This window comes from Stegastes partitus, unplaced genomic scaffold (genome assembly GCF_000690725.1).
Source record: "Stegastes partitus isolate 25-593 unplaced genomic scaffold, Stegastes_partitus-1.0.2 Scaffold443, whole genome shotgun sequence".
NCBI classification, from domain to species: domain Eukaryota; kingdom Metazoa; phylum Chordata; class Actinopteri; family Pomacentridae; genus Stegastes; species Stegastes partitus.
This window is the reverse complement of record NW_007578174.1, coordinates 175,336-187,000: the sequence shown is the minus strand read 5'-3', so window position 1 is coordinate 187,000 and position 11,665 is coordinate 175,336. Positions and strand designations below refer to the sequence as shown.

Genomic DNA, 11,665 nt, shown 5'->3' with positions numbered 1-11,665 from the left:
ACTGCATGAATTTTCTATTTTCCACACACTGGCATCCAAATAAGATGCATCTTTGACCCTTTTATTCACTGAACCTGTGTTTTCTTTGCTCCGATGCTGTGAGAAAACCTACATCTTAAACCTACAGCTGCAATAAATAAAGCCAGATATGACTCATTACAAGCTTCTTTTCTTAAAAAATTTTAACTATCTCTTTGGCTAAAACCACAAACATGTTGTCATTTAAACGTTGATAGTCCTGTTCACAAGAAACCTCATTTAAAGGTGAAGCATTGCAGTGAATAACCAGTTGAGCGTTTGCCTGTGGTGGTTATGTTTCACTCACTTTAACCGTTCTTTTTGGAGCCTCTTCCTGCTCCTGTTGCATCCACCTCACTGGACTCTGCTGCAAACATGCAACCAGCCAGCTGTGCATTGACAAATATAGTTTCATTATCTTCAATAATTCCCCAGCAGCAGCAGCAGCAGCAGTAGAGGCACAAAAGAAAACCCCTGTGTTGTTTGTCACTTTTGACAGAGCAGGCCAGTAATTAACTAAGTGGTGGAAGAAGAGCTCCGATGCTTTAAGAGAAAACACCACAGTCCAAGTATGATCATAAAATAGTCCAGTCATCATGCAGATCAGCTTCTCTCAGTGTCTGTTGCAGCTAATTTGAACTACTTTCTGTATTACTGTGCGTTTAAAAGTGGGTCATGTCTCGGAAAATTTGTAAATCTGCTCTTAATGTAGACGAGTATGAAAGTAGAATGAAAATTCTGCTTTAGATTAGAAGTAACCTCTTAATTATGTTTAAGTGAGAAACCATTCCAGTATAAACTGATGCAAACCTGAAGATTAAAGGCCTCAGATTAGAAGGATGCTCAGATTGAGCCCCTCTGTTGGATCAAAACCTCCCCCTGCTGGTGAATCTTTGAAATGACCGCCATGATATGTAACACTGCAGGCCTCACGTGAGAGTGTCTCTCACAACAACATCAGATACTTCATGTGTAAATAAATGTGAGTCTCTACACTCAAATCTTAATATTGATAAGTTGTCTTTATTATAAAGAGGGAAAATAGTTTAATTCTGACCACAGACGTCATGATTATGATGCAAATGTGAATTTGTTCAGGTGGAATATTTGGATGCTGGAATGATCCTGATGGTTCTTCAATCAATCAGACGTTATTTGTGAAGCACGTTTAATGCACAACACAAAGCCATTTACGAAAACAAGAAAACACAATAATAACATATACCTAGCCTCCTCACCCTCATGATCCTGCCACAATTCAAGGGACCCATTTCCACCATTTTATTAAATGCACGATTGTAAGATTTTTAAAAAGTGAAGCTCTCAGAAAGAAGAATAAAAAAGCTGAATTTCCTGATTTAGATTAACCATTAAAGTTGCAAACCTTATTTTGATGGTTTGGGTTGACACAATAATCCTACTAATAGCACCAACTTAGTATTGTGTGTAACATGAACTCAGATTTCTGCAGAAGTTTACTTAAAACTAGATTTTAATGTTACTTAATAAAATTTGCTTGATGATTTCATCTTGACTTCAGGATTTCAGGTCCCTTCTGCTGGTTTAACAAACCTGAAGCCTGAATTACGAAACGTTATCCAGTTAACTTCAAGTTCAGCTCTGGATTTTTCATGGTGGTGGTTCACCAGTAGCTGAGGAACATCTCCACCACGCTGAACTCTTCACCTGCTTCACATCAATATGTATTAAAGAAGCGCCTCCTGGCCAATCAGCTCTCTGGTGAAATAGCATCACTGCTCCTGGAAGCTCCTGCAGAGCTCAGACAGTGAAAGGGTGTCAGAGGGGGGCAGGAATTTTTTGAGCTGCAGTTTCAAAGCTGATTCGTTGTTCTACCGGCCTTTATGTATCGATATAATCCTAAAACAGGGCACTGATAAAAACCTAAAGCTCTGACCTCCTTGACCTTATACAATTTGCAATAAGCCTTTTATCAGTTTGAATAATGTTTTACCATCACCAAGCAGCTGAAAGAATAAGACTAAGACTCACACACTGAAGTCATGGAAATATCTTTATTTCTTTGCTATTTATTGTTGTCATTGTTGTGAGTAACTTAAAGGTTCATACATCTTTATGTTTGTTGTACAATCTTGTGTTGCATGATGATAATGTAACTGAAGGCTGAATAAGGAAACCAACATCTAAACAACTCAATCACAGTTTTAAACAGATCATGTATGAAGCAGCTTTCCCAGCTGGTTTACCAAACAGCTGTGTTACTGTATTATAGTTTTCCTCATACTGGTTTAGGAGTTTGTTCGTCATGTGAGGGATTTGCGGCCTGAGATCTGTCCATGCTTGTGACTTGCTCATCTGGCGCCAACTGGCTCAAAGCCAGACACAGAAACTCTGGATCAACTAATCAGGTTGATAACCAGCTTCGTGTGATTTCTTAGTGAGACACAGGTTGTTATGTTAAGTGAAGCCAGACGACGAAAAGATCCCAGTATGTTGATCCCACTTCAGAGTCCAGTAGAGACACATAGAGACAATTTGAGACGATCATTATGTTAAGACGGATAAGACTGGCTATTAAAAATACCTTTGATTGTAGCAGAAAAGCTGATTAGCCCAACAAAATAGTGTCTGAATTAAATGTAATTTTATTAAATGATTTCAGAACAAAAATAATTATGCAAACTATTTTTGTTTTGTTGTTGTTGAGCCCAAATATTATTTTTAGAGTGTAAATGAAGGACTCTTCAGCAAACAAAACAGTCATCAAGGACCTTTTCCCACCACTGGCAAGATAAAATGTCATATTATAGATTTTGATGAACCTTTAAATATTATTTCAGTGAGTTGGTCTGACATAATAATGTTGGTATTTACATCAATTTAATATTATGTGTAATTTAATCTCAAATTGTGTTTTTTGTTCTCAAGATTAAATATTGTGTTAAAATACGAAAAAAGAAAAAAAAAAAGACACTGAAGAAAATCTAACTGGAACAACTTAACGTCTTTAAAATCTTTGACCAATTAGAAACTTATGTTCATAATTAAGGTAATTAAGTACATAAGCTCCTTTAAGTAATATAGATGTGCTAGTGGGGAAAAACTACATTTTTCTGATTAATCAGTTTAAAAACTTTTTGTTTATGCCACCAATCATTAAAAAATGATAATAAAAATTACTTTTGATTGTAGAGGTAAAGTTAAGTTAATTGGTTGAACCTAATTTCACTAAATGATGCATCACATTTATCTTGTTGAACCCAAACATTGTTTTCAGAGTGTACAGGTAATGCTATATACCACCACACCACTGAAAAACACAAAGTAGGCTTATGTCACCTTGGATTTCATGATTGAACACACATAAAGGCCAAAAACTACAGAACAAATCTAAGTGGAGCAACTTCATTTATTCAAAATATTTGGCCAATTAGAAACTAATGTTCCTCATTAGTGTAATTATGTACATAACTGTTAAAAAGCCCCTTAAAGTAATGTAGATATACTGGTTGGAACAGCTTATTTTTTTGAGTAATCACCTTAAAAACACTTCCAACCATTAAAAAAGTGTTAAATAAAAATAGTTTTGATTGTTTGAAGTTTGTTGGCTGAACCTGATCTCATGAGCTGATGGATTTCCATAAACATGTTTCCTTTGTTTGAGCTCAAACCCTGTTTTTTGCAGTGTGCAGGAAACACTTATGTCACCACTGAAAACACAAACTAGGCTTATGTCACCTTTGTCTGCACAGATTTATGAATAATGACAGAGTGGCCAAATCACGCCTCCATCTTTGGAGATCAGACTCCTCCACTCAGCCCGGGCTGTAATTTAACCCTCGCTGGGCCTGACTTTGGAGTTGTTCTTGGAAAAAGCCAGCTCGTACATGAAGTAGGGGGGTTGAAAATTTGGGAAAGCCCTCTTTTTCTTTTTCTTTTTTTTTTTTCTTCTTCCTTTTCTTGGACTGCTGACGCGTACAGCGGCGGCGACGTGCTGCTCCCAGGCGCCGTGGATCACTCTGCGCCCTTTCCAAGCCTCCACCATGTTCCTGCTTCACTTTCTAGTCGCGGGGGCCTTCGTTTTACACGCTGGATGTTACTTTTCCGAGGAAAAGTTTCCGGAGGAGTCGAAAATGCAGCCTCCCACCGTGGTGATCGCGATCATAGCCAGGAACGCTGCGCACTCGCTGCCCTACTACCTCGGAGCTCTGGAGAGACTCGACTACCCCAAAGATCGCATCTCAGTGTGGTGGGTTTTCCTGCGCGGACTCTGCCGGGCTGTTTGCTCTCCCTTTTTATCCGACTATAGCAGCCGTTCAAAAGGTCAATGGCATTTAAATGAGTTTGTGAAAGCGGCAGCAGCAGCAGCGTCCTCCCCCTCCTCTGTTCCCTCTGCGCCTTTCACTCCGCCGCATTCATTTCCTACTGAGGGCTGCCTGCGATTTTATGTTCTCTGGAGTTTGTCTAGAGGCTGCTGGAGCAGTGATGGCACTCCTTTGGTAATTCATGCTGCATGTTAAACACTGCAAACTTCAAACTGAGCTGACCTCAGAGGAGTTTTAAAGCAGTATATGTCTGAACTTTAGTGCCATTTGTGTGGAAGTGGCTGATCCCATTTAAATCTGTTCAACTTCTGTGTCAGATGATACTGGTTGGTGTTGTGTTCACATCAGCACACTACTTTTCCCACTATGAGGCAGAGATGTGGGTAGAATTGTATCACATATGTGCAGTTTTGTGTTAGAATATCAGCTGATGTCAGGATTAAGTCAAAATTAGTGAGAAATCTGTTGAAAAGTTGATTTTAAAAGTGTTTCCTTTCAGCTAATTCAAAATTAGTTGATCTCACTGATGCAAAAAAATCACACAAAAGTCCAGTTTTGCGATGGAATTAATCTGCCAGTTGATAAATGGATGTAGTCTGAGGTGTTACGGTGGACTGCTAATGACTCGGAGTCAGAGTTGAGGTTTCAAGATATTTTCCTTCCAGAACATTTCTCCTTTCAGAGGACTGGAGAGAAAATATCCAAAAGTGCACGGCATGTTTTCTATTTGCATCTTATTGTTTAAAGGCTGTTTCCTCAATAATTACTTGTTTTTTTTCCTCCACTCGGAGCCAGAAATCTCTACTTCCAGTTTTATTTCTATTCATAATCTGGAAGTTTTTAGAGGGTTTGTTTATGTATCAGTCACATTTGGATTTATAGAACAATGTGCTGCTGAAAGCATGGAAAAATATATTTTTTCCACTGGCTGTTGACAGGATTTTCTTGGAGTGATACAGATAAAAATAATAATAATTAATAAAAAACACATTTTGTTAAAACTCTTGAGACAAAAACCTTTAATCTGACGTCATCCAATGTTCACATTTTGCCAAATTAGGTGCTTTTTTATATATTTAATGGGCAAGTTTTAATGAGACATCAATTGCTTAATATTTGTCCCCTATTTTCTTGCCGTCTCTCTACTTAAAAAAATGGAAAAAATAAAATTAAACCAATGGTACACGTTTGATAATATCATCAATAATCTAGCACGAGTAACTGGTACTGATAGCAGGAACAACATACAGTCCAGTGATTCCTCCACCTCTCTACACTTGTACTTTGAGTGTCATTTATTTGCCAAAAAAGGGATAAAACACACTATAAACAAAGTTATATTAAAGCTATAAGGTTATATTTTTGGCGTGTGCTGCTACCTTCTTGGCCGGGTCACCCTTCTAAAAGAGATCCTGGATCCAACCTGGTTAAATAAAATAAAAAAAAGTTCATTATAAATTTTACTATTAGCATTTTTGTTAATTTCCTCCAAAATTTCTCCAGACATCAGATTCCTTCTGGCCGCCACAATTGTGTGATACGATGCCAGCCCTGGTCTCAGGCTGTACGTGGTGGTTTTTTAGCCACGCGCGCTTCCCTCCAACTACAGGTTTACTCGAGTGACACTTCTGAAAATAACTCACAATTATGAACGACAAAGAGAGCCAAGGCATATTTCAGCGGATTATAACGTGCAGTGACCGTTGGCTGCTTCGCTCACATCTGTCCAGAGGTTACGGAGTGCAGAAGAAGTCATCAGCGGCGGTGGAAGGTTGTGTTCAGATCCTTCAATTAAGTAAAAGTCCAAATACACTGACATGAAAATGCTCGATTACAAGCGTGTGAGTCCCTGAGTGTAAAATCCTAAAAGTGGACGAGAGTTACAGCAAAATGTAGATAGTGTTGAAGTAAAAGACTGGTTTGATCTTTAGCTGATGATTAGATCATTAATTCTGCATGTGGAGGTCGGCTAGTTTGAACTACTTAATGTTCAGTTTTATACACAAGGACAGCAGATACATCTGAGGCATCGTGAGAGGATTAATGGGAGAAAAAAGTTCCGATAAACAAATCTGTTTCCAGTTTTTGGGGCTTTTTCTCTCGAATGTGCTGTTTGTTGAGATATTGGATCATCGGAACATTCGTTGAAATAAAACCATGAGAGGGAAAAATCACTGTTTGGTGGAGCTCACAGACGTCTGAGATGTGAGTCTGTAAAGCTGAAATCACTCGTCATCAGAAGCCAGATTGTAATTCAGGAGGAATTCAAAGAGCAAAGAAATGCTGCTCAGTCATTTGTTTTGAACCGTGACTCCGGCATTTGAAAGCAGAGTCACTAGTTTTGGACATGTGCAGTTAATTTTTTTACATCCTGTTTCCTCTTTTGCTCTTCAGGGCAGCAACAGATCATAACTTGGACAACACCACGGCCATCCTGAAGGAGTGGCTGACTGTGATGCAGAAGTATTACCATTATGTCGAGTGGAGGCCGATGGACAAACCCACGTAAGTCTGAATACATCGAACTCCTCTGACCTGGATGGTCAGACACCTCCAGATCATGTGTGTTTGTCTGGGATGCATTTCATCCTTCATCGGGATGACAAAGATTCACTGAAGTGTCATGTCGGTACCAGCAAAACTACACTTTAAGGGTTAATTTCATCCAGCCTCTAAGTTCATCTGTTATGGCACAAACCTAAAAATAAAAATGATTTTCTCTTTGCATAATAAGGAGTGATGCAGCGTGTCTCTGCCTCTCTGAGCTGAGGAGACCATTAGTGGAAATTATTTGTGCTTGTCAAGTCCTCGCTCTGACTGAACTCTGCTAATCTGCTCAAGCTGTTTAAGCTGTCAGTCCAGCTGTATTCAGTCCAAGTTCTTGTGCATCTTTTGCTCTTTGTGCAGCGATGCCAACTTCAGAACTTTCAACTTGCACTGTTTTTATATTTTAATCCACTGCCATATGCACGCTGTATGTTTTCCATACAGTAAACATTATTCCAGTCTGATTTTACGGACACGAAAATACGCTTCTATAGTTGGAAAGCATGGCCTGTAATTTTAAATTCTTGATTTTGAAAATTGGCAAAGCATGTTTTTCATTCAGGGAAATGTATTTTGCTGTAGAAATCTTTCAGCCTAACTTGGTTATAAATGATCGAATAGGAGAAAATATGCAAATTGGTACAACATTAAACCAAAGCAGCATCATTTCCTGTTTTAATATCTGTTTCAGGTCCTATGCAGGAGAGTTGGGTCCTAAGCACTGGCCCAACAGCAGATACGAATACGTGATGAAGCTGAAGCAGGCGGCGCTCAACTTTGCCAGAAAACGCTGGGCCGACTACATCCTGGTACGTTACGAAAATAATGTTTCTAGCAACAGCAGAGTAAGATTCGTATCAGTTTCTTTCTTGACATATCAGATGATTTTTTTCCCCCGTCTGTGCAGCTGCTGTTTCATCCAAGAAAAATGTTGGCAGCCGTTTCTCAGCTGGCAAAAGTGTCGCTCACATTTTCCTCTCCTCTCTCTGTCCCCTCTGCTTCAGTACGCTGACACAGACAATATCCTCACCAACCCGGACACCCTCAACCTGCTCATAGCGGAGAACAAGTCGGTCATCGCTCCCATGTTGGACTCTCAGGGAGCGTACTCCAACTACTGGTGTGGTATCACTCCGCAGGTGAGTGTGGATCATTCATCTGCTGGAAGGGAACACTTGAGAGGAACTGTCATTGCTTTTGTGTTGAACATGGTTAAGTCATGTTCAAAGCAGCCATACTTTTTTTAATATGCACTTTGGTTTTTTTTTTAGGGATATTATCGTCGGACAGCAGAGTACTTCCCCACCCGGCACCGCCACAGACAAGGCTGCTTCCCAGTGCCGATGGTCCACAGCAGCGTGCTGCTGGATTTGAGGAAGGAGGGCATGAAGAAACTGGCTTTCTACCCTCCTCATGATGACTACTCTTGGCCCTATGACGACATCATTGTTTTCGCCTTTTCTTGCCGCTCTGCAGGTTCGTTGGTGCTTCTTTGTAGCTACATTTATCAGTAAAGTGTATTTGCACCAGTGTAATCTGCACACACATGCTCTTTTTAAGAATAATGAGCCTTTCAGTGCTGGTGAAGTCCCACTGCAATAACTGCCTCATCTATTCATTTATTCATTTTCCTGACTGATTGATGTTTGCTGCTGCTCAGAGATCCAGATGTACCTGTGCAACAAGGAGCGCTACGGCTACCTGAACGTCCCGGCCAAACCTCACCACACCTTGGAGGACGACCGCCTCAACTTCGTCCACGTCCACCTGGAGTCCATGAGTAAGAGCTCACTGATTCACAAGCTGTTGACATTACCAGTGATGTCATCAACCAAAAAAAAACAAAAACAAAAAAAATCTTAGTTGGCAGAAATCGTACTTACTCTTCTACTAATTGATTAGTTGCCGGGGAGAAACGATTTGCACAATATCTCCAGATTAACCAAACTGGTCCCAGTATGCTGAGTGCATTCTACCTGCTTTATTAACTGGAATCAAGTCTAAACATAAAATGCTCGTGTTTGCTGCACATGAAGTCATTTTAATCCAGTTATTTGATACTAAAATAGCAGCTGTGGCTCAGGTGATAGAGCGGTCATCCTCTGATCATAAGGTTGGTGGTTCGATCCCCGGCCCCTCCACAGCTGAAGTGTCCTTGGGCAAGACACTGAACCCAAAGTTGCTCCCAATGGCAGGCAGCACCTTGCATGGCAGCTCTGGTGTGTGAATGGGTGAATGAGAAACACATTGTAAAGCGCTTTGAGTGCCGCTAAGGTAGAAAAGTGCTACATAAGTACAGCCCATTTACCATTTAAAATTATAACAACAAACTATAATCAGCATGCAGCTTCTCATTTTCATATGATTCTCCCTAAATGCCAACTCATGATCCCAGCACAGGAACTATTGGGGACTATAGCATAGCCTAGTTAGCCTGCTGTTTTTGGATAATATTCCACATCGCTTGTTGAGCTGCGATATGCAAACTACACTTCACAAAGTATATACTTGACTTTTTTTCCCCTCCATTTAAACAAAGTGCAGCCACACCGGCAGCTTCTTTGACACGTTGGTAATTAGTTTGGAGCTGACTCGGAGTAAATGTTCAGTAGACGTTGAGTAAGTTGGACTTATCAGTCTCCATTAGGCCGGACAAGTTTAAAGTTGTGAAAACGTTTTTCACAAGTGGTCTGTTTGCTGTGAAAAATAATGGATTAACCCTGGAAGACTATCAGTGGAGTGCTTCTCTCCTTATGAGAGTAGCTCTGCTGGCTGTGAGATTAATGAGTCGCATGAGAGATTATCAACCATCTAATCAACCAACTGGAAATGGAAACTATACATCCCTCAGTATAAATAGAGACAACAACTAACCCTGTATGCCAACCACATCTGCACAAGTTTTTGCTGCGTTCAGCTTTGTTCTTATGTTCTTCTAACTCGTGTTCTCCTCTTTGTTAAACAGTTGATGGTCCTCCCATGCATCCCTCCCGCTTCGTCCACATGTTCCCCAAACAGAGAGACCTCATGGGGTTTGATGAGGTGACAAAACTGTTTCACGTTTTAAAATACCGTGCTCATACTTTTGTGGTTCAGATTTTTCAGTGATTCTCATAATCTTAACAGCTGGAGAAGAAAAAAAAAGTTCTGTTTCATGGATTTGTGGATGTTATTAATCACAACTCTGTATACGTAATGAGCAAAATGAAAGCAGGAGGAATTCAAATGTTTAGCTTCATGCAATAAACTACTGGATGAATGGAGTTTAAGGAAACACAGAATATACAGTCGACTTGTTTGCAGGAATAAAAAGACGAGAGGCGACGTACAAGGTTTATGGAGTTAAATAACCGTTTGCCCGTCTTTCTTCAGATATTTCTGATTAATCTGCGACGCCGGCCTGACCGCAGAGACAGGATGCTGTTCTCCCTGAACGAGCTGGAGATCGACGTAAAGGTTGTAGATGCTGTGGATGGGAAGTGAGTAGACTCTCGGAGAAAGACTCAGAGCGGTAATAACAGTCAATTGGCTCAGATGGAAAGGGTGCTTTGAGTGTTTCCACGAGAAGGAGGAAAAAAATAGATAGTGAGAGGAAACGTAGACTGGAGAATGCTTATACATCTGCTCAGTTTTGGTTTAAAATTTACAGACCTACGCCGTGGCTGAGAGGAGATTCTTATCTGTTTTGTAGCTGCTTGCTCCTGCTCATGGTGGCAGCAGGGCTGGAAATGGATTCCTTCAGACTCTTGTAAAACGGGAGATGTTTCTGTTTACAAGTTGCAGCTTGTGGAATAACATACGTTTATCACCCGTCTGTGGTAATCTGCTCATTTCTGACAACTCAGGAGATGAAGACTTACAGATTGGGACATTCTGATCCTTCAGATATACGCAAGCAGTGACAACCACGGCTTGAAATTAAAGCCGATGTGGAGGAACTTTTAAAGTGTAATACCGCTGAGTCACTTATGAAAAAGCTCCAATAGACTTCATTTAAAAAGCAGCAACTTCTTTCATGAACTACTAAGTCAGTACATTTCTTCCACAAGTCATAATAATGTCATTAGTTGAATTTATTCCCTCTGATCAGTGTGCTGGTGGCCATTTTGATAAATATTAAATAATGAATTAGATACTAAACCTGAAAGACAGACATGTTGGACGTCATTGCTTGCTATCTTTATATACAGTCTGCAGCTATATATGAACATTAAAGGTGAAAATCAGGTTTTGTCATCATGTCTATGAGATATTTTTACAAATCATGAGCGAAACAAGCAGCCAGCACCATGGTTGAACACTTTCTTGCTGAGTCTCAAAAACTCAGACTTTCAGGACTTCATTGGTAACAAGCCCAGAGAATCAATCCTGAGTGGAACTTTCCATTTCAGTATCCTTCTTTAGAACTAGTTTCCAGCTTCAACATGAATCCCTCAATTAGTCCAATAGCACAGCTTGTTATTATGTACTGTAGAGTGGCCTCACAGTGCCTGATTAGAGTTGTAGGTGAGCTGGTGTGCTGGAGCTCCCGTGACTTCAGATCTGCACAAGCAAGGGTTACTTAAGGCATGATTATTTTAATCGTAAAAGACTTCTAATATGTAACTTTGATCCCCAATGATGAGTTTTTAGTGGTTAAATCAATGACCAGAGAGGGACTTCAAGGATTTTAAGAATATGTTTTGGTTGCGGTCGCCGGCTCCCGGCCCGAGTCCGGCCCCCAGAGGGGCTCCGCCGTCGCCGTCTCCTGTCCGGCCCGCAGAGGGGCTCCTCCGTCGCCGGCTCCAGTCCGGCCC

The 11,665-nt window shown here is 40.4% G+C and overlaps 1 protein-coding gene across 1 annotated transcript in view; it reads left to right on the top strand.

Annotated features, from left to right (window-relative positions):
- Window positions 1-3,804: 3,804 nt before the first annotated feature.
- The window catches only part of cercam (cerebral endothelial cell adhesion molecule), a 15,476-nt gene continuing 7,615 nt past the window's right edge, over window positions 3,805-11,665 (top strand). The window contains exons 1-8 of the mRNA XM_008286228.1: window positions 3,805-4,246; window positions 6,717-6,827; window positions 7,561-7,678; window positions 7,874-8,008; window positions 8,141-8,345; window positions 8,530-8,649; window positions 9,835-9,911; window positions 10,242-10,348. Of these exons, the coding sequence (XP_008284450.1) occupies window positions 4,041-4,246; window positions 6,717-6,827; window positions 7,561-7,678; window positions 7,874-8,008; window positions 8,141-8,345; window positions 8,530-8,649; window positions 9,835-9,911; window positions 10,242-10,348 (1,079 nt within the window). The 5' untranslated portion in view covers window positions 3,805-4,040. The remainder of the gene's footprint in view (window positions 4,247-6,716; window positions 6,828-7,560; window positions 7,679-7,873; window positions 8,009-8,140; window positions 8,346-8,529; window positions 8,650-9,834; window positions 9,912-10,241; window positions 10,349-11,665) is intronic.